At 37.1% G+C, this 23,013-nt stretch overlaps 1 protein-coding gene across 6 annotated transcripts; it reads right to left on the reverse strand.

Moving 5' to 3' along the window:
* Positions 1 to 10,090: 10,090 nt before the first annotated feature.
* LOC124298684 (ATP-dependent 6-phosphofructokinase) lies at positions 10,091 to 22,288 on the reverse strand. Of its 6 annotated transcripts, none has more exons than XM_046751030.1 (17): positions 22,147 to 22,288; positions 20,747 to 20,873; positions 20,221 to 20,372; positions 19,893 to 20,082; positions 18,778 to 18,988; positions 17,742 to 17,850; positions 16,670 to 16,858; positions 16,408 to 16,598; positions 15,989 to 16,064; positions 15,739 to 15,765; positions 15,593 to 15,610; positions 15,097 to 15,198; positions 14,826 to 15,032; positions 14,547 to 14,699; positions 14,084 to 14,408; positions 13,761 to 13,983; positions 10,091 to 13,677 (listed from the first exon to the last, which is right to left on the reverse strand). In XM_046751030.1, the coding sequence occupies exons 2-17, from the start codon at positions 20,838 to 20,840 to the stop codon at positions 13,533 to 13,535; spliced, it is 2,412 nt and encodes an 803-aa protein (XP_046606986.1). In that variant the 5' UTR covers positions 20,841 to 20,873; positions 22,147 to 22,288; the 3' UTR covers positions 10,091 to 13,532. The 6 variants fall into 6 exon arrangements, with proteins under 6 accessions (XP_046606986.1, XP_046606985.1, XP_046606984.1 ...); XM_046751029.1 differs by having other exon boundaries at positions 15,593 to 15,613; XM_046751028.1 differs by lacking the exon at positions 17,742 to 17,850 and adding an exon at positions 18,602 to 18,710 and having other exon boundaries at positions 15,593 to 15,613.
* Positions 22,289 to 23,013: the final 725 nt, after the last annotated feature.

A 23,013-nucleotide genomic window follows, 5' to 3' on the forward strand; every position in this document is an offset into this window, starting at 1 on the left:
TGTGTATTTCTTGTATGAAACGTGAAAACTAAAAGCATTATACATCATATCATATCATCATACATCGTACACCATACATCATACATCGTACATCATACATCATACATCATCATACATAGTATTAAAGGTCGGAACCAAAGTTCGGATGTCGGATGTTCAGAAAGTGACGTCACCAATTCAAAATCAGCTAGCCGAATTCCTCAGTCTGGAAACAACCGCGCAGTAGAGCGGACGGATGAGAGTCGCGCTCCGCAAATTTCGAGTACCGGGTTCTCAACCTCCCGGATCCCGCGCTTCGGGTCCGCTACGTATTTCGAGTACCGGGTTCTCAACCTCCCGGATCCCGCGCTTCGGGTCCGCTACGCGGTGAAACTCGACTTCCAGGATAAGCGCTCCGTGGTTCCTGGTTCATGTTTACAATAAATTATTTCAATTCGTTTTTCGCGCAACCCCAAATTCGGTAGCTGTCAGTCCGCTAATAAAATTTCTCGACTTCCAGGATAAGCGCTCCGTGGTTCCTGGTTCATGTTTACAATAAATTATTTCAATTCGTTTTTCGCGCAACCCCAAATTCGGTAGCTGTCAGTCCGCTAATAAAATTTCTCGACTTCCAGGATAAGCGCTCCGTGGTTCCTGCCTCATGTTTACAATAAATTATTTCAATTCGTTTTTCGCGCAACCCCAAATTCGGTAGCTGTCAGTCCGCTAATAAAATTTCTCGACTTCCAGGATAAGCGCTCCGTGGTTCCTGCTTCATGTTTACAATAAATTATTTCAATTCGTTTTTCGCGCAACCCCAAATTCGGTAGCTGTCAGTCCGCTAATAAAATTTCTCGACTTCCAGGATAAGCGCTCCGTGGTTCCTGCTTCATGTTTACAATAAATTATTTCAATTCGTTTTTCGCGCAACCCCAAATTCGGTAGCTGTCAGTCCGCTAATAAAATTTCTCGACTTCCAGGATAAGCGCTCCGTGGTTCCTGGTTCATGTTTACAATAAATTATTTCAATTCGTTTTTCGCGCAACCCCAAATTCGGTAGCTGTCAGTCCGCTAATAAAATTTCTCGACTTCCAGGATAAGCGCTCCGTGGTTCCTGGTTCATGTTTACAATAAATTATTTCAATTCGTTTTTCGCGCAACCCCAAATTCGGTAGCTGTCAGTCCGCTAATAAAATTTCTCGACTTCCAGGATAAGCGCTACGTGGTTCCTGCCTCATGTTTACAATAAATTATTTCAATTCGTTTTTCGCGCAACCCCAAATTCGGTAGCTGTCAGTCCGCTAATAAAATTTCTCGACTTCCAGGATAAGCGCTCCGTAGTTCCTGCTTCATGTTTACAATAAATTATTTCAATTCGTTTTTCGCGCAACCCCAAATTCGGTAGCTGTCAGTCCGCTAATAAAATTTCTCGACTTCCAGGATAAGCGCTCCGTAGTTCCTGCTTCATGTTTACAATAAATTATTTCAATTCGTTTTTCGCGCAACCCCAAATTCGGTAGCTGTCAGTGCGCTAATAAAATTTCTATAACTTTACAATCTTCTCATAATCTTTTTGGTAAAATATGTCGATAAAAAAATTATATCAAACCTTACACATTATTTTTGATTTGTTCTCACGCTGAAAATATTTATTAGTATTCGAGGTATAACTCGAGGTGGTTGGCGGTGGTCGTTGGGGTGGTTAGGGGTGGTTGCGGGTAATCGAGGTGATTCAGGAAGGCGGACGAGGATTTGTGCTCGGTGAGTAAGACACTTTTATAATATTTCATGGCAATTGTAATTATATTTTATCTAAAATATTTCAAACTAGTCATGTTTACATTAAATTATTTCAATTCATTTTTCGCGCAAGTACATATTCAGTAGCTATGAATAAGCTTATACAATTTATTATGTTATTAATTAATTAATTAATCAATTACTCAATTATATTAATCCTTACACAATATTTTCGATGTTTTCTTATACTGAAAATATTTATTACTATTCAAGGTATAACCTGAGGTGGTTATCGGTGGTTGTTGGGGGTGATCGGCGGTGGAAGAAAGACAAGGAGATGAAGGTGGACGAGGATTTGTGCTCGGTGAGTAAAACACTTTTATAATATTTCATGGCAATTGTAATTATATTTCATCTGAAATATTACAAACTTGTCACGTTTACAATAAATTATTTCAATTCATTTTTCGTGCAAGCACGTATTCAGTAGCTATGAATAATCTTATACAATTTACTATATTGTTAATTAATTAATTAATATTCTTATAATATTTGACGGCAATTGTAATTATATTTCATCTGAAATATTACAAACTTGTCACGTTTACAATAAATTATTTCAATTCATTTTTCGTGCAAGCACATATTCAGTAGCTATGAATAATCTTGTACAATTTATTATATTATTAATTAATTGATTAATTACATAATTCCTTACACAATATTTTTGATGTGTTCCTATACTAAAAATATTCATCACTATTCCAGGTATTACCCGAGGTGGTCGGAGGTGGACGAGGAGGAGGAAGAGCTGAACGAGGAGGAGGACCAGGTGGACGAGGAGGAGGACGAGGTGGACGAGGAGGAGGCGGGGTGGGTCGTGGGAGCGGACCTCTCCTCTCCTCAGAGGAGGGGAGGGGGAGGGGCAGGGAAGGGGGAGAGGCGGGCGGGGAGGGGGAAGGGAAGGGAAGGGGAGGTGGGTGGAGGGTGGGAAGGAGGGAGGGAGGGAGGGAGGGAGGAGGGCGGGCGGGCGGGGGCGGGGGGGGGGGGGGGAGGGAGGGCGGCGGGGGGGGGGGGGGGGGGGGGGGAGGGAGGGAGAGAGTAGAGGACGGATGTCAATGCGAGCCCGTTAGAGTTAATACAGCAGTACACCGCCCCCCCCCCGCCGCCCTCCCTCCCCCCCCCCCCCCCGCCCCCGCCCGCCCGCCCTCCTCCCTCCCTCCCTCCCTCCCTCCTTCCCACCCTCCACCCACCTCCCCTTCCCTTCCCTTCCCCCTCCCCGCCCGCCTCTCCCCCTTCCCTGCCCCTCCCCCTCCCCTCCTCTGAGGAGAGGAGAGGTCCGCTCCCACGACCCACCCCGCCTCCTCCTCGTCCACCTCGTCCTCCTCCTCGTCCACCTGGTCCTCCTCCTCGTTCAGCTCTTCCTCCTCCTCGTCCACCTCCGACCACCTCGGGTAATACCTGGAATAGTGATGAATATTTTTAGTATAGGAACACATCAAAAATATTGTGTAAGGAATTATGTAATTAATCAATTAATTAATAATATAATAAATTGTACAAGATTATTCATAGCTACTGAATATGTGCTTGCACGAAAAATGAATTGAAATAATTTATTGTAAACGTGACAAGTTTGTAATATTTCAGATGAAATATAATTACAATTGCCGTCAAATATTATAAGAATATTAATTAATTAATTAACAATATAGTAAATTGTATAAGATTATTCATAGCTACTGAATACGTGCTTGCACGAAAAATGAATTGAAATAATTTATTGTAAACGTGACAAGTTTGTAATATTTCAGATGAAATATAATTACAATTGCCATGAAATATTATAAAAGTGTTTTACTCACCGAGCACAAATCCTCGTCCACCTTCATCTCCTTGTCTTTCTTCCACCGCCGATCACCCCCAACAACCACCGATAACCACCTCAGGTTATACCTTGAATAGTAATAAATATTTTCAGTATAAGAAAACATCGAAAATATTGTGTAAGGATTAATATAATTGAGTAATTGATTAATTAATTAATTAATAACATAATAAATTGTATAAGCTTATTCATAGCTACTGAATATGTACTTGCGCGAAAAATGAATTGAAATAATTTAATGTAAACATGACTAGTTTGAAATATTTTAGATAAAATATAATTACAATTGCCATGAAATATTATAAAAGTGTCTTACTCACCGAGCACAAATCCTCGTCCGCCTTCCTGAATCACCTCGATTACCCGCAACCACCCCTAACCACCCCAACGACCACCGCCAACCACCTCGAGTTATACCTCGAATACTAATAAATATTTTCAGCGTGAGAACAAATCAAAAATAATGTGTAAGGTTTGATATAATTTTTTTATCGACATATTTTACCAAAAAGATTATGAGAAGATTGTAAAGTTATAGAAATTTTATTAGCGCACTGACAGCTACCGAATTTGGGGTTGCGCGAAAAACGAATTGAAATAATTTATTGTAAACATGAACCAGGAACCACGGAGCGCTTATCCTGGAAGTCGAGAAATTTTATTAGCGGACTGACAGCTACGGAATTTGGGGTTGCGCGAAAAACGAATTGAAATAATTTATTGTAAACATGAACCAGGAACCACGGAGCGCTTATCCTGGAAGTCGAGAAATTTTATTAGCGGACTGACAGCTACCGAATTTGGGGTTGCGCGAAAAACGAATTGAAATAATTTATTGTAAACATGAAGCAGGAACCACGGAGCGCTTATCCTGGAAGTCGAGAAATTTTATTAGCGGACTGACAGCTACCGAATTTGGGGTTGCGCGAAAAACGAATTGAAATAATTTATTGTAAACATGAAGCAGGAACCACGGAGCGCTTATCCTGGAAGTCGAGAAATTTTATTAGCGGACTGACAGCTACCGAATTTGGGGTTGCGCGAAAAACGAATTGAAATAATTTATTGTAAACATGAACCAGGAACCACGGAGCGCTTATCCTGGAAGTCGAGAAATTTTATTAGCGGACTGACAGCTACCGAATTTGGGGTTGCGCGAAAAACGAATTGAAATAATTTATTGTAAACATGAAGCAGGAACTACGGAGCGCTTATCCTGGAAGTCGAGAAATTTTATTAGCGGACTGACAGCTACCGAATTTGGGGTTGCGCGAAAAACGAATTGAAATAATTTATTGTAAACATGAGGCAGGAACCACGTAGCGCTTATCCTGGAAGTCGAGAAATTTTATTAGCGGACTGACAGCTACCGAATTTGGGGTTGCGCGAAAAACGAATTGAAATAATTTATTGTAAACATGAACCAGGAACCACGGAGCGCTTATCCTGGAAGTCGAGAAATTTTATTAGCGGACTGACAGCTACCGAATTTGGGGTTGCGCGAAAAACGAATTGAAATAATTTATTGTAAACATGAACCAGGAACCACGGAGCGCTTATCCTGGAAGTCGAGAAATTTTATTAGCGGACTGACAGCTACCGAATTTGGGGTTGCGCGAAAAACGAATTGAAATAATTTATTGTAAACATGAAGCAGGAACCACGGAGCGCTTATCCTGGAAGTCGAGAAATTTTATTAGCGGACTGACAGCTACCGAATTTGGGGTTGCGCGAAAAACGAATTGAAATAATTTATTGTAAACATGAAGCAGGAACCACGGAGCGCTTATCCTGGAAGTCGAGAAATTTTATTAGCGGACTGACAGCTACCGAATTTGGGGTTGCGCGAAAAACGAATTGAAATAATTTATTGTAAACATGAGGCAGGAACCACGGAGCGCTTATCCTGGAAGTCGAGAAATTTTATTAGCGGACTGACAGCTACCGAATTTGGGGTTGCGCGAAAAACGAATTGAAATAATTTATTGTAAACATGAACCAGGAACCACGGAGCGCTTATCCTGGAAGTCGAGAAATTTTATTAGCGGACTGACAGCTACCGAATTTGGGGTTGCGCGAAAAACGAATTGAAATAATTTATTGTAAACATGAACCAGGAACCACGGAGCGCTTATCCTGGAAGTCGAGTTTCACCGCGTAGCGGACCCGAAGCGCGGGATCCGGGAGGTTGAGAACCCGGTACTCGAAATACGTAGCGGACCCGAAGCGCGGGATCCGGGAGGTTGAGAACCCGGTACTCGAAATTTGCGGAGCGCGACTCTCATCCGTCCGCTCTACTGCGCGGTTGTTTCCAGACTGAGGAATTCGGCTAGCTGATTTTGAATTGGTGACGTCACTTTCTGAACATCCGACATCCGAACTTTGGTTCCGACCTTTAATACTATGTATGATGATGTATGATGTATGATGTACGATGTATGATGTATGGTGTACGATGTATGATGATATGATATGATGTATAATGCTTTTAGTTTTCACGTTTCATACAAGAAATACACACTTCATCTCTCCTGCCGATTCCAGACTCAAGCGACCAGTCCCTTCGATGGTCAGCCGTTGACTGCAGATATATTCTTCAGTGAACGGCTCGGCTAATAACGCTGCCGTTCTGCGACAGTTGGATGATGAAAAATTTCGCTCGTATCTTTCAAATGTGTGTTAAAATACACTCGAAGTGTTAAGAAGCGTCGTTCTTTCTCTCCCTATCGCCTTTCTAGGTCTTTAAATCACTGCGCAGCGTTAAATACCGTCTCATATACGAAGCATCCATTTCATCTTAATTAAAATTGGCGCATTCGTGATGTATTACAGTTACTCTGAATTTTTTTCCATCCGAATACTTTTTGAAAAACAATTCTGCTCCTCTACCCAACGCAGATACTTCACTTACGACCAGCTAAAACAACGTTTCGATTCTATGCCTATGAAAATTCAAGATCGAGAGATCAAATGAAAAGTTGTTGGAATAATTATGAATACTAATGTTATGGAATACATCGAGCGCGCGTCGAATAGAATCCCATTTCGAAATGAATAATTCTTCTCTTTTCATATCATAGCTAATCTAGTAATATAGGTAAATAGGATGGTTGGAGGTGTTCGGAAATGGTAGGAGGTGGTCGGCGCTGGCAGAAGGTGATAGGGGATGGTCGAAAGTGGCCATTGATGGTGGGAGGTGGCAGGGGGAGGTAGGAGGTATTCGAAAATGGTAGGACATTTCAAATGTTAAAGTCGACGATGATCCGGTGCATAATTTTATCGTTACAGATTCTCTTTTCCCATGAGGCATAGAGTATTCAACAACGATAATGCAGTCCTTAAAATTCATCATTCATCTCTGTCTGGAAAGATAATTCGCAAGGCGTGGTGTTCTATTCTATTTGCATTATTAGAAAAATACCCGTACTTTACATACACTGTTTCTAATCTTTTGCTGCATTTGGTTTAATCCCCATGCTTCCACAGCACGAATAGTCGGAAATGTTTTTGATTATCCATAATAAAATAAAAGAAGTAACAAAGCTTAAATTTATTGTCAAAGCTCTACTGAATACATCAAACTGAGGTCGAATCAATTCATTTATTATTTGCACATGACCTCTGTATATTTGATAAATTATTCCTAAATACATTGAAACATATGTATTTATAATGAAATTTCATGCAATGGGCTGTGTAAACTATAAACTATAATTTCTATCGAATAGCTGCTTTTATGTCAACAGGGCTTTGAGACTCAGTTCAGTTCGTCTTCCTCCTCGTCCACCTCCGACCACCTCCAATAATCGCCAACCACCTCGAACAACCACCGATAACCACCTCGGGTTGTACCTGGAATAGCAATAAATATTTTCAGTATAAGAACACATCAAAAATATTACGTGAGGATTAATATTTGAAAAGTGCTGGAATAAATTTTTTTTGGCACTATTCGGACGCAATTTCGCGAGACAAATCGATTAAGCGCAGTCCCGATACGTTGCAAGCAGCGGATCAAAAGTGACAGCAAAAAAAACCAGACCCTGTGTTTTCGACATTTTTCAGCAGGTGCTTTTTCCTTCGTAACTTCTTTCTTGTTGATCCCACGCTTTTTTCGCTGCGTTTTCTGGGTTCCTGGGGGTCCAATTAGTCAGGAAAGGGTCATTTAAATCGAATCTGAGACCAAAAATTTTGGCTCCAAAAATGGAAAAAAAGTAAGGCTAACCCCTTTACATTTTTGGCAAAAATCTTGACGATTTTTAGAAGTCCTGGAATAAATTCTTTCTGGCACTATTCCGACGTAATTTTGCGAGAGAAATCGATTGGGCGCAGTCCCAAACGCTGCGATCAACGCATCAAAAGTTACAGCCAAAAAACGAGAACCTGCGTTTTCGACATTTTTCAGCAGGTGCTTTTTCCTTCGCAATTACTCTCCTGTTGATCCCACGCTCTTTTCGCTGCGTTTTCTGAGTTCCTGGGGGTCCAATTAGTCAGGAAAGGGTCATTTAAATCGAATCTGAGACCAAAAATTTTCGGCTCCAAAAATGGAAAAAAAGTAAGGCTAACCCCTTTGCATTTTTGGCGAAAATCTTGACGATTTTGAAAAGTGCTGGAATAAATTCTTTCTGGCACTATTCCGACGTAATTTTGCGAGAGAAATCGATTGGGCACAGTCCCAAGACACTGCGATCAACGCATCAAAAGTTACAGCCAAAAAACCAAGGCCAGCTTCAGTAGCTGTCAATGCGCTGATCAATCATGTCCTTGGTAAAATGTATCAATGAAACATTACGTTGATCCATACACGATATTTTTGACGTGGTCTAAGACTGAAAATATTCATTAGTATTTGAGGTATAACCCGAGGTGGTTAGCGGTGGTCGTTGGACGTGGTTGGTGGTGACGGAGGTGGACGAGGTGGAGGACCAGGAGGAGGAGGACGAGAAACACGAGGAGAACGAGGTGGACGAGGAGGATGAGGATTTGTGCACGGTGAATATAACATTTTTGTAATATTCAATGGCAACTGTAATTATATTTTATCTACAATTATCCAAATTAGTCATGTTTACAATAAATTATTTGAATTAATTTTTCGCGCAAACCCAAATTCAGTAGCCCTCAATGCGCCGATAAAATTTCTATAATTTTTTCATAATCTTCCCATCATCTTCTTGGTAAAATGTGTCAATTAAAAAATTGTGGTAATCCTTACACAATACTTTTCATGTGTTCTAATACTGTAAATATGTATTAGTTATACCTCATAACCCGACGTGGTTAGCGGTGGTCGTTGGAGGTGGTTGGCGGTGGTTGCGGGCAAAGCGTCTCTTCTCCAATCACGAATCACTTCTCTTCAATCTTCTATCGTCGTTCCGCTGCAGGTGATTAATGGCGACATGCCCATTCGTTGTTTTGAAGATTTGTCTTCTGATAATTTTGAACTGCAACCGGCTGACGGGACACTGTACCACTATATTTTTTTTATTTTCATACCTGATGTGTTCTGATGGACGGTTGGTAGATGAGTGTCCCGTCTCCCAGAAGAAAGGTGGGATCAGCCGCGGTGTATCACTCGTAATTCGTTGGTGAGCCAAATTTTCCTTGGTCCTTACTTCGACTCTACCCGCGGTACATTCAAATCGTTACAAATCCAAAGGGGTTAGCCTTATTTTTTTTTTACCAAAAAATCTTTTGTCTCAAAATCGATTCGTATGACCATTTCTGACCGACGCTTTCAGCAACTCTTGACTACTTGCAATCCATTCTCCTCACAAAATTACGTTGTTATAGAGCATGGGCGAACGAATTTCAGCGTTTATGAAATTGTGTAAATTTCGACCGAAAAAATTGAAACGAGTTAGACATGCATTTGTTCGCTAATTTGAAGTAAAAAGCTTGCTTATGATAATCTATAGGAATCATCGTGTTCAGACTAATTGTACTCCAACTAATTCAAAAAGACATTCCGAACATTATAGATCTAACAGCCGGGGAAATACGAAAAAAAGCGAAACGTCCGAGGGCGTTTAGGACCAACGTCGCATTAAATTCTGTGTAAGTGTGAGAAGACACAATATTCAAGCATCAGTTATTTCCAAAAGCAAATACGGCTGAGTTTACGAAGCACCTGGCGTTTTCAAATAATCTTGGGAAAGAGTTACGATAAAGTACATCATTCCCGGTGGAACAGAAATACAAATTTACTGACTATGTTGGATTTTCCCGGTCTGTCACTACCCTGTAATCTGTCTCAGATTCTGTAAGACACCGTAGTAGTATTGATGAATCAACCTGGGTGTCAAAAATAAAAAAATCTTGTCTTTGGACAGATAATTAAACCGATACTGCGTATGTATGAACATATCGTTTCATGTTTCCAAATACATACATTCAACGTACTGCAATGTGTATTTCTGTATTCAACTTGTTTCATTCGGAAGTAATTTTTCACAATGGTCTAAATTAAAAGTTTCGCATAAGCAGGGTAAGACATTGTTTATTTGACAACAATAATGTTGCAATATTATTATAAGCAGATATTTCTATTTTACATCAAATAGGGTACATTATCCACAATTAAAATAGACTATCGATTGATGATTGTGTACAAGATCAGTATAATATGGCATATGTTATAGAATTTGTAGAAGCGTGAAAATAATTTAAGAAATGTTTAACACGAAAATGAATGACGAAATAATACTATCATTTTATAGTAAAATTATACGTATATGTATATGTGTATATATTTACATATAGTTATCGATCAACGATGAGCCAAAAATATACTTTCTTAAAAAATAAACTAAATGTAAATTTCTTCGTTTATATATTAATAAAAAATAATTAATATTGAGTTCAGATATTAACAAATAATACTTCTTTGTCTGTATAAACACAAATCTTTGATTATTTGCATTAAATAATGATGGGTAAAACTCCGTTAAAGATACAAAATAAAATTTGTATCATTTCATATATCTTATTGATGAATGATTTCATCTCATTGGTATATATCAATAACATTTATGCATATATATTCTGTAACAGAGCTAAAAACTTTATATTGTCGTGTATATATGCTTTATAAATAGTTCTTTTTTTTTTTTTTTTGTTAACACTTTGATATACTTTTGTAAGTTGTGCTCACATAATACCTGAATCCAAGTAAACAAAGAGTGCTAAATTTTGAGATTGATAACAAGTATTTGATAAACACATATCTACCACATTTTATCCGAACTTTTTCAATGTTCTTATAGGATTATTATTCAAATTTATGGTGGAAGATTGTAAAGCCTAATTTACTTATGGAAAAGAAATTACTTCAAGGTTTTATGAATAAATCTTCTATTGCCATTTTGTTTTTTCTATAGGTTCATCGTCCTTAGTGTTATGTTGACTCATTAATTATTGAACAATGATTGACATTTTTTGTATGTATAATACATGTTCAAATCAATAGTATATTCATTGTGTAAATGAATACGTATACTTGTTTATGTATACAAATAAATTGGTTGGCTTCAACAGATTTCCAGGAGCAAGTTTGTGTTGGTTTCTTTTAGAGGAGTTATCATGGTACTTTAGCCGGCCAACTTTTAATATCCTGACAATAGCAACTATTTTTTGCATTTTAGTAATTTTTTTCTGTCTGGTTATAATATGTTTTGTTGTAATGCATCATTTTTCTCTGATACAATGAGTATGGATTTTAGCTTTTGTATTTTGTCAACGGTACATTGAAAACGGATAATGCAAAATGACGACAACTGTTCAACAGATTCATTTGCCTCTTTCTAGTCTTCAAATCTTCAAAACTATTCGAAGAATCTTCTATCAATAGTTTGTTACTGTATAAATCATAGGTATACGTGACGTAAATAGATGAATAGAATTGGCAAAGAAAAATAATTTATGCGATTTTATACACGCACGATTTCATTCTTGAATTATTTTCCCTCACATTCTCAAACTTCTTATCATCTCTTACATTCTCATTTTTGGTAATAATTTAGCTTCCAATTTTATGCATTTTTTATCGCAATGAAAATGAATTAATTCTAAGTACCTCTTTGTGGTCGTAAGCCTTAAACTTTAGCAAATTTTTTTTATTAATTACTTTTTTTCATACATCACATGCAATCGACGCGATTCGAGTCAACTTCATCTGTAGAGTCAACTACGATTACGAATTATTTATTGAGGTAGACGAGTGTATTTTCCAAATAGCTTTCGATAGCTTTTAATAATGCTAAACAGAATGATAAAAATTTCTTCCCCAACTTAAAAGTGCCATGCGAATTTTTCCCCTTACCTTTAATCCTATACCACAATAATAGACCACAAAGTTAGCCAAGAAAGTTTTAATTCACAATAGTACCCCATTACGATCTACAAAGTCTTTTTTCGAATAGTTTTTTATTTTTACATTCTGTTTGAGTCACATCCCAATTCATATCTAAAGTAGATCAATTTATTTATATAGCCAAAGAAATAATCATTCCGAATTCATTTGCTTTGTTTTGATAATAATTGCCAATTTTCTTATCGCAAATTGTAGTGAAGAAGTAATGTAATAATAATAACAATATTAATATTAATACTGTAGTCTGATTCTGGCTGAATATATTTTTCATACACTTGCGTTTATAACATTTATTTAATAACCAAATTCCGTAGTTTTCGTTATTCGAATTTGTGTTTCAATTCCTATTTTATAACTTACCTTCTGCTGTTCAGGTACTGTATTTGTACCTATCATATTCTTACCTGAGAATAAACTTGTATTTCGAATGATTTTCTTAAAGTATCAAGTAAATACTTTTCAACCCTACTCTGTAGGATTTTAATTATAGTATTAACTACCTTACATCATCCTCACATATAGATACCATTAAAAATATTTATACTAACTATCTGTGTCATGATAGTTAAAAAACGATAATGTGTACTCACACAAAATTTTATATATTTCAAGAGGCAATATTTAACTTTGTCATTTTTCGTTAGTGAGATTGCATCGATAATGTTACGTAATTAAATCAAATGTACCGTTTTGCGTGTTACCGAATGCATTTGAGAAAAGAACAAAAGCTCATATTCAGAATAATGCTTGGAAGTTATTTTTACGCTAATGACTATGCTTTATCGTCAAAATATATCTTATTAACTTTAACCTTTTGTCTGCACATCGGGTCATTTTGACCCTAAATTTTTCTTTGCACTTGAATAGCTCTGAGCGGTGAGGTCTATATCGGGCACGTTTTCCAATAGTTACATTATTTGTTTTGCAAATCTGACTGCAAAGACATAAAGTTTAATTAAATGATTACAAAAAGTATCTCTACCTTGTATTTCGAGAAGTGCATAGTTGCTAAGATATTGAAAGCTGAGTATTATCTGCAGTCAGATTGACCCAATATGCAATCAACAGGTTGTGACGGAGGTATGCACCGGAAGGGATAAATATGTTATAAGTAACTACTCTAATGTTCAAATGACCGCTATGATGTGATTAGACGCTATAAATAATTACAGTTGTAATAATACAATATGAGTTAGTAGCATGTAGCACAACTTCAACGATCTAGATAGTTGGATAAAAACTTAATTTTCGACAAGTTGATCAAAATCGTGCCCCGTTATAGACTGTTTATGGAGGAAGAAATATAACGATTGATTTTTTGGAATATTGACTGTTCATTACAAATTTTGGGGACTTATTTCAAGCTGTCTTTTATAATTAGTGTCATTTTTGTGGACATTATCCAGAAAACATTATCAAACGTATGATACAGGTAATAAACTACCGGATACCTAGTTATGACCACCTAATCTAAGCTTTAATTGCGCACACGCAGCTCCTAGCCAAGTTCCTGGAGTCATTTTTACCTCATAATATATTTTGAAAATGGCGGATTTACAGGATTGGTTCGTCAACAGTCAAGTCCATCTCTTCAACCGTTATATAAAGACCTTCTTCTTGGTAGGTTGACTCGTGTTTAGCCAAGACTTTCAACAATGGGCGTAACTTCATCCACCATTGATAAGTAGGGATACGATGTCTAAATAAGTGAACGAAGAAATAATAATCATTAAGAAGATGCGTAATTATTATGCAAAGTACCCAATATTTAAATTTACTTACTCGAAATCGGTAACTTCTTTCAATTCTAAAAACGGTGTGTATCTGTATTGACGTCTTACTATTCCCAGCATCACTGCTGTATCTGGGGTAACTGCATTAACTTTTCCATCGGCAGTACTGTGCTTCTTCAACTGTTCAGTAAACCATTCGACGGCTTTAGATCCCATCTTAGTACCCAAATTACGATCAAAGGGAGTCGGCGAACCTCCTTGTTGCATATGTCCTATGTTCAGAAAGTGAATGTATAGTCAATAATAGCCTGATGAGAATAAAGCAAACTTGGAAATAACGTCAAATTATAGATTTCTTAGGACTTTACGAACCAATGATGTTCGATCTGCAACTGAATAATCCCTTTCCCTCCTCACTGAATAACCTCTGCATAAAGTCAGTGTTGTAATTTAAATTGGCACTTTCGTTTCTGAGAATCAATCCTCTCTGAACACCCTCAGACATCTTTGCTGCCATAGCAATAACATCTTGATTTAAATCTTTGATGTTAAATTTCTCTTCAAATATGTATGCAGCATCAGCACCACCTGCCAAACCAGCTACCGTAGCTAGATATCCACAATAACCACCCATTGTTTCAATTATAAACACACGCCGCTTCGTGCCTTGTGCCGATTGACGAATACGGTCACAGATCTGAAAGTTGAATAAATGACTACACTCGTACACGTTTCTTAAACGATGTTTGGAAATTGACATTGAATGCATATGCAATAAAAAAGGAGAAAAAAACATAGATGTGATTTGATATATTTAAATACTATGTCTATATACCTCTGTTATCTCGTTAAGTGCAGTATCACAACCAAGCGAAAATTCGGTGCCTGGTACGTTGTTGCTAATGGTTGCCGGTATCATTGCGATGGGGATCTTAAATTCGTCAAATTTATCTCGAGCATCGCAAAATGTCAATGCTGTTTGGTAGCCCTGAGAAAAGCAAAAAAGAAAGTGAGAACGAGAACAGTGATCAAATTCATTTAATTGAATTCAATTTCACAACCGACATTTGACAATAATCAGACCATTCAGACTTGCAATTTAAAAAAACCATACCTCAAATCCACCAATGATCAGCAATGCTTGAATTCCAAATTCCTTAAGTCTCTGAGCAATTTGCGGTAATTGATCTTCTTTTGGCGGAGCTCTTTTGGTACCTAGATACGCACCACCCTGTGCTACCCAGCCAGTGACAGATGGCCAGTCCAACAATTTAAGTTTGCCAGCGATGAATCCCGGGACACCATCACATATTCCATAAACCTGGAATATTTTTATTCCAGATACGTTTGCGGAATTGCAAATACAATAAAGTATATTCACATACCTTATCCCCACGATAGATGCAGTTTCTAACAAAAGATCTTACAGCAGCATTCATGCCGCACGATGGAGAACCAACATGCATTACAGCCAGAGTGTAATGATCCTGTAAATAAATGTTTGTGTTACAAATATGCAGACTTTGACGAACCATGCAACATGCTTTTAGTATTCAGTATTTGAATAAGGTGTCGAATTCCGTGAAGGGACAATTAAATGAGTAGAAAAAGAGGTGAAATATTGGTGGGTAGTTTATACTTGCAGTGCAATAAGAAAATAAATTCTGTGTATTGAGAAAAACTATTTCACAAACAATTAAAAAACAAAAATTAATAATAATTGTAAGTTCAAATACTAGATAAAGACAATTTTTAACATGCAAGGCAAGATGACAAATGACCATATATGAGTAATTATGATTGCTGAAAATTTTTGGTCCAGAGGCAAGTTCTGAGACGAAGTTGCTTAGGATTAATACTTCACATTTATTTAAGACTTACTTGTCCCCACATAGTGTTCTGCTATGAAATGAGATAGAAGAAAACAGGTAATGTTTATAGATTGATACGAATCACGCAACGAATTCTAATTTATCAAGCGATGCATGATCGTGCGTGAATCACTTAGGGTTGAAGTATAAAATTACCTTTGTCAAGGTGGGGCCGTCATTATCCTAAAGCAGCGTTACAAATATATTTAAATATCATTTATTTCATCAATGTACTCAATCCTACGTAGTAACCACTGCAAGGAAATAACGTGCTTCATTCTCAGAGAAACTTTCATAAAAAATCTACCCTTTAAATTCGATGCATTCTCTCTCGATCACCTTATATAACCGCGTTCTAAATATACGTTGAGAATTTAGTTTAATAGGTTATAACATCTAGTCTTACTTTTCCCAAAGCTGGTTCAGCCGGGGCCTTCAACCGGGTTAACATTTTATAGGTGTCCAAGTTCCGAGCAAATCCTCTGAAATTAGATTATGTGTATAAATAAAATTGTGCAACTAATATAACAACGTTATATATAAACCTCTTCTTTCAACTTCAGAAATAAGTTGGCTTTTTAAAAGTTAGAGTCCGCGCTCACTGGTAACTACTGACACAATCACAAAAAATGTCACGTGCTTTGACTGTCTCATGACCGTAGTGAGCCCAACGTCACAAGTTTCTATAGAAAGCATGCGAAGAAATTTTTTGTCACCATGACAAAAGTCACCAGTGAGCACCTACCCTTACTCAGTATGGCTGCTCTGTAATTTATAGGCAGCCCAATTTTTCGAAATCCATCAGATAGCATTTGCAAGACCTACTTTCCACGTAGTTGAACAGCTAGCTCCCAATTCTTTTCGGCCATTGCCTGAGCCACTGCCTTAGTACGGCGTACGCATTCCATCAAAGGAAGACGAACAGCTTGATTACCATCCAGAGTGACTACGCAGGCTTCTGTGTCCCCTTCTGCCTCCATGAGAGCCATAACTGCTTCGGCACCCATCCTACATCCCTGAAAGTCCGAAAATGCATTATTAGAACTTCAGTTTCGGAAAGTACGATTAGAAGTAAAAGAATTCGCACCAAAACTCTGTCAAAAGCTGACGGATTTCCTCCTCTTTGGACATGTCCTAAAACAGTTATTCGTGTATCTTGATGGAGTTTGTCCACAACGACTTTGTGCACTTTCTCAGCAGTAATCGGGTCCCCATTCCTGTCAACCGCACCCTCTGCGACTATGATGATGTTTAGACGCTGTCCAGTAAGACGCTCCTGAATAAGATTGAAGCAAATTTCAAATCATTAATGATGCATTGTAGAATTATTCAGCAAGGAAGTTATTTGATAAAATTTATTTTATGTACTTACTACAAAAATCTGATATCAGAGTCACTAGACTCCACTCAAATAGCATATTATTTTTATTAGCTGAACGTTAATGTGTTACATTGGCGTCGATACAATTCGTATCGATGTATATAATGTATATGACACATAAGTATGTATAAATAGCAGCAGCATAACTTTAATAAGCAGCTCAAATCTGAAGTTGCACAAATGTTAATGGAATAAAAATTGATCAAATTAATACGTGATGTAATGAGGCTTGTCAAATTTATTGACTAATAACACTTCAATAGATTAGATTGTGTTCGGTACTTTTATGTTTGAAAGTAGACAAAACAATTATTGCATTGGAACACAGTAACGCTCAATGGAATAGTAGAAGCAAGAGCAAATGTGTGAAAAAAAATGACAAGCTTACAATTATTAGAGCAACAGAAAATAGAAAAATTAAATGGAAGTGGTGGAGCTGACCTTAAGATAGATAAAGAGCATACAATACATTATAGAACGAAATATGATGTTTAGTTTTATTCAAAACTATCTGTGATATTAAGACACGATATGCATTGAACTTGGTTGTGAGCTAAAGATATACAGTGGTAGCATCAATATCAAAAGAAAGCAAAGAAATAGCAAGGTGCTCGAAAGTTTTATTTACAATGTATTTTGCTCCAATTTCGGCTGTTTAGATATTCAGAAATAATACCTGTCCATCAACAACAAATAAGAAAAGAAACCAGAGTAATAAAATATATAATATCGGAATTTTCAAATAATCATTCACCATGTAAGAATTTTATAATCACACCTGCAATAACTTTTTGCAGAGCTTGTTAGGCCAATCTTGTTCGGGTGGCCATTCTGGCATGAAGACAAAGTCTGCTTCGGAAGCCATGGCTGCCACCAGAGCTAGGTAACTGTAATATTTCATTGTCAGATCCCGCATGAGGTAATATAGCGTACAGGTACAGATATGTTGCGGCAAATTAATACTTTGTATTAGTTTTCTCAATTTTTATGATGTGAATATATTGAGCAAACAAAATATGAACATAAATTGCTGAATTGCCCACAGAATTTTATCAAAATGTACCGTCAACAGCGATACAGGTCAGGCAGGTTGCGATTCGGTTTTCTTGCTGTACCGTAAATTGTAACTACTACGACTAATACTATGCACTTCTAGGGTGAAATATTCTAGGGTATTGTTTTTGTAGACTATAAATATTTGTAATGAAATGAAAGTATTCTAGCTATGAATTGACTTACGTTAAAGCAGACTAATCTCATGGGGTTTTTATGATTCTTAATTAGTTGAGCTGAACAATATTCACGCGGAAGCAATAGATATTTAGATACGGACAAACGTACGAGTTCGTCTTACCAATGTAATTTGATACGTGTTCTGTACGTATTTATATTCCATCTTCTCCCAAGTCTGTTTTGGAGAATAATTTTGCGCAACATATATAACGATTATATAATTACGAATTGAGACTTAAATTCCTGAAGCTATACAAGAAAGACAATGATTATTTTTTTCAAAATACATAACAATAACTTGAAACACGAGGACATCAAACGTTCGTTAGATCAGGCTGAGTTAGTGGTACAAAACACTCGTAGTGTGTGGGTTGAGAAAATTTTGATAAAATTCATATAACGTGCCTGTTCCAACTTTCTACAAAGTTTTTCAGGCCAGTCTGCAGGGGGCGGACTTTCTGGGAAGAATACATAGTCGGCCTCGGAGGCTAGAGCTCCAACAATAGCCAGGTACCTAACCAATATCAAAACTCGTTCATAATCATAAAATTTTCAATACATATCAACTAGGTAGGACTTACCCACAGTGACGACCCATTACTTCCATGATAAACGTACGTTGATGAGAATAGGCAGTACTAACAATAGCATCTATACTTTCTATAATACGGTGCAAAGCGGAGTCCGTTCCAATAGTCATATCAGTCCCGCAAAAATCATTGTCGATTGATCCCACCATACCAGCGATATGAAGATGTTGATATTTGTCTCTTTGCTCAGGGGTTATTTCACCTTTGAAAATTCAAATAAAATTCATATGTTTATAAAATGTTGCAACTTTTTCCACAAAGCGGCCCTAATTCTAGAAATCATTTTCAAATCTCGGATATCTGCCACGATTTTGTTATTTTTTCTCACACTATTAAAATAGAAAACCTGAAACCTAGCAATGAATTGAAGAGTCAATGAAATAGTTTGAAAAGAGCTTCCAAAAAAGGGCACTTTTTCCGCATTTTGGGGTCTGCACAAATTTTTACAAAACGAGGGCTAAATGATACCTTATGATACCCAAATATTTAGGACAAAAATTTAAAACGAATGCTTCCGGAAATATGGGGGAACAAAGTTGTCAAATTTCAGTATATTCGGTATTAAAGTCCCATAAAAAAAAATTTCAGATTTGCAAAACCAACTATGATATTTCCATTTGTTTTTCGCGCTGAATCCGAATCTGATGTCAAAAATACCTGTATACTCATAAAATAATTCAGTAAAGCAACACCCTATTTTAAGGGATGTTTTGGACTTTACTGAATTATTTATGGGGTTTACGCGTGTTTGCGATGTGAAATTCGGATTCAGTGTCGAAAAATACATGGGAACAGCATGGTCACTCTTCCAAATCTAAAAAAAAAAATTATTAGTTATGGGGATGTGTAACCGAACATATGGAAATTTGACAACTTTACTTTCCTATAACACCGGAAGCATTCGTATACTCAGGCGTTCTTGAGTATAAGGCTCTCATAAGATATCACTTGGTCTTTGTTTCGAAAAAATTCGCGCAGACCCGAAAATAGGCAATTTTTGCGGTTGCTCTTTGTAATGTTAACGAAATTCCTAATTTCTCTCTGCTCTTATGGTAGGGATTCAATTCATTGATTGCTTGAAATGATTCAAACTAAAATCTATGTACCAGCTTCGATGAGCTCTTTCAGGAGTTCTGGCCATTCTTCCTTGAACAAATTAGCTCCCGTCAAAGAACCGTCACCACCGATGACAACCAAGTTAGTAATTCCACGAGCTACCAAATTCTTGGCAGCCTTGCGCCGTCCGGCACGCTCCTTGAAATCCATGCATCGAGCTGATCCAATCACTGTCCCACCCTGGAACAAATTGAGAATACCTTAACTCATGTTCCGAACTTTATGAGTTTAAGTAAATCATAAATTTTGTCGAAAATGGCAAGACTCCAATTTATTTATATTTATTTTGCAAGTATTTTACTCTTGACCACAGCACACCTTGTGAATAATGCAGGATACAGATGACCACGTTGCTTCAACAATATTGTCTCCTCCATCTACCATACCTTGGTAGCCTTCCTTGATAAAGAATACTTTGCAGCCCAAGTAAATACTCATCCGTACTACGGCACGCACTGCCGCATTCATACCTGCAAAAAGTTCGAGACATGCCTACCTGATGGAAATCACCAAATCACACTTAAAGATAGTGACTTAAATAATGATTCAACATTTTTTTACCATTTCTTCAACCTTCTCCATAAAAATTACAAATTTACAAAAATTCAATATTTCAAGGCCATGTTAATGATTGTTTAGCATTTTTCTATGCTAATTAATAGGAATATTTCTTGGTTTCACAAGTCAACAATGAAACTACGTCAGTGAGATGTAATTTTTTTGGTCAAAAACTAAAATAATGACCAATACTTTTTCATTGAGCAGAACGAGTTTCTAGACGCACTACTGACTCCAATCATTCCAATGACTTCGTGACATTTTTATTATTCGTTGAATTTTATACCTTGCGAATCTCCACCACTAGTGAAGACTGCGATACCCTTGCCTTTATGGCTACCGGGTTTAATAAACTTCTGTGCTGCCAGCTCTTCCTCCATGATGTGTAAATATACTTTGCAAACTGGCTGCAACTGTGGGAAAAAAATAACTCTGTTAATTAGTCTATTGAAGTAACAACCTTGTTGAGAATACATACTCATGTTAATATCTAAGTAAACAGATGATTCAAATTGGTTATTTCAGAGGTAGATTTCCACCACATGTATCGCGATAATCTGCCTTTTTTTTGCATTCATCCATTTTATTCTCTCCCTTAGCACGCAAGGATGCTTTCCACATGGTACATTTACAACCTATTGGCATCCGTAATACTGTTAATAAATGAGATCTGGTAATTGAGATCTCGTGATTGAGATATTTCGATCATTTCATGCTGCATATGAAATTTGCCTATTGAGAACTATTTGACGAATCCAATTCGTCCACACCCGTTTCATCACCGCAATCATCAAACCATACATCGGTGTAGCCTCCGTAATGCAGAAAAAAAATCCATGGAAACTAAGTAATGGATATTGAACTACAATAATATGGAAACAAAAATCATATTTAATCACAGAATTTACCACGATGTGAAATAAACATTCCCACGTGACATAAGCTGGATATTTTTCTCAAAAAGAGGTTACTCGGGTCAGTATTGATAATTTAAAAAATAAAATAAAGTTGACAATATTATATATATATATATATATATAAGTAGGTATATATGTATATGCCTTTGCAACAGTCAAGGTTAATTGCTTTGAAGCTTTCATAATTAGTGCAGACTGACTGTTATATTTCGATAAAGTTCCATGATCGTTTTCATCGCTTAAGGTATTTTGATCTTCGACGTAAGCCTGACGGATATTTTGTTATTATATCTGTGATTATTTTTTTGACAGTTAATGTGATCATTTTTACATTCTTTATCGTCACAAGATTCATTTTGGGAATCTGGCGTATTTTCAGAATACGTTATGCTTTTGTGATTTTCAAACGTGGAGTTAGATTGGCGTTTCATGAATCAAGTAGCTAAGCTAATTTAAAAACTCGTGATTTTGAACATCAATGATTGATATAACCTTGGGTTAATCTAATTGAATTAACTATAATGGAATTTTGACATGTTACTCCATATTTTTATCGATATACACAGTTACCACTGAAATTAAATCAAATGAAGATCGACTACCGGAGAAATTTGTGCAAAAATGAGAGAACGACGATCATATAAAGTTTCAATGATGTACGATCAGACACTTTCCGCAATAAGAGGAGAAAAATGGTGATTTTCTTGCCACTACTGTATTGCAGATTCATGAACGTATTAAAAAGCAATGAAGAAGTCTTAATACTCACTAAATTTAAACTCCTATTTCAGAATATTTACGCTCGTTCGCTGACGAAAAATCCTTCCACTTCACACGGGCGGCTGTCAGAAGTCACCTGCACAACGTTTGGACGTTTCAAGGTGACCTTAGAGGGCCCCGCACAACCCCGGACCACCGCTATACGGATACTCGAATAGCAGACGACTTTTCAAAATTCAAAATAGACGGCGCCACGGTACGGCTCGTCAGCCAATTGCAGCACTGTGACGTTCGCGGAAAATTTAACAACCCCAACATTTGAATTTAAAGCGATCCCGAAACACAACTGTCAAGATAGTTTATTTAGAGTTTATTAATATATTTGTACGAACAAAGATTTTATTTTCACTTTGTTGCTAGTATTTGTCAAACAAATTCATGCGTCGCTTACAGTACCCTCGAATAAAAAACGTTCTAAAGATTTAAACATCACATCAATTTCTCGTGAATCAATTACAAAAAAAAATCAATTCCCATACGTGAATCACTGCATCGCAATTTCTTGGAATCTTGCAATCTCTGATGAAATCACGTGTCAGATTTACTTGCAAGAGGTCACCTTGACGCATGACTTACTCGCCCTCCATCGGTTGAACGAAAGGTACAAGAGTAAGAAAAAAAAAAGAAGAGTTTTAACAAACAGGGGATCACATAAAATTCACCTTTCGTCAATTAAAACAATTCTTGCATCAGTCGGGGAGCCTAAAATTGGCGAGAATTTAGAGATTCGAAATGGGGGGCAGTAAAAGTTAGGTACGTGATCTCCCTGTCGTTCTTTCAGCAGCACGTGCCATATGACACGTGTATTAATGGTGAAGAAACTAGCCCCATAGTACTCAGAGCTGAGTGTAACCAC

This window comes from Neodiprion virginianus, chromosome 2 (genome assembly GCF_021901495.1).
Source record: "Neodiprion virginianus isolate iyNeoVirg1 chromosome 2, iyNeoVirg1.1, whole genome shotgun sequence".
NCBI lineage: Eukaryota > Metazoa > Arthropoda > Insecta > Hymenoptera > Diprionidae > Neodiprion > Neodiprion virginianus.

Excerpts from the sequence above, each read along its gene's own strand:
- LOC124298684 (XM_046751029.1), bottom strand. The coding sequence starts at position 20,840 with ATGGAGGAAGAGCTGGCAGCACAGAAGTTTATTAAACCCGGTAGCCAT. Across the intron at positions 15,766-15,988 it reads CTGAACCAGCTTTGGGAAAA|GATAATGACGGCCCCACCTT; the intron begins GTAAGACTAGAT and ends ACGCTGCTTTAG. Across the intron at positions 15,199-15,592 it reads AGAACACTATGTGGGGACAA|GATCATTACACTCTGGCTGT; the intron begins GTAAGTCTTAAA and ends ATTTATTTACAG.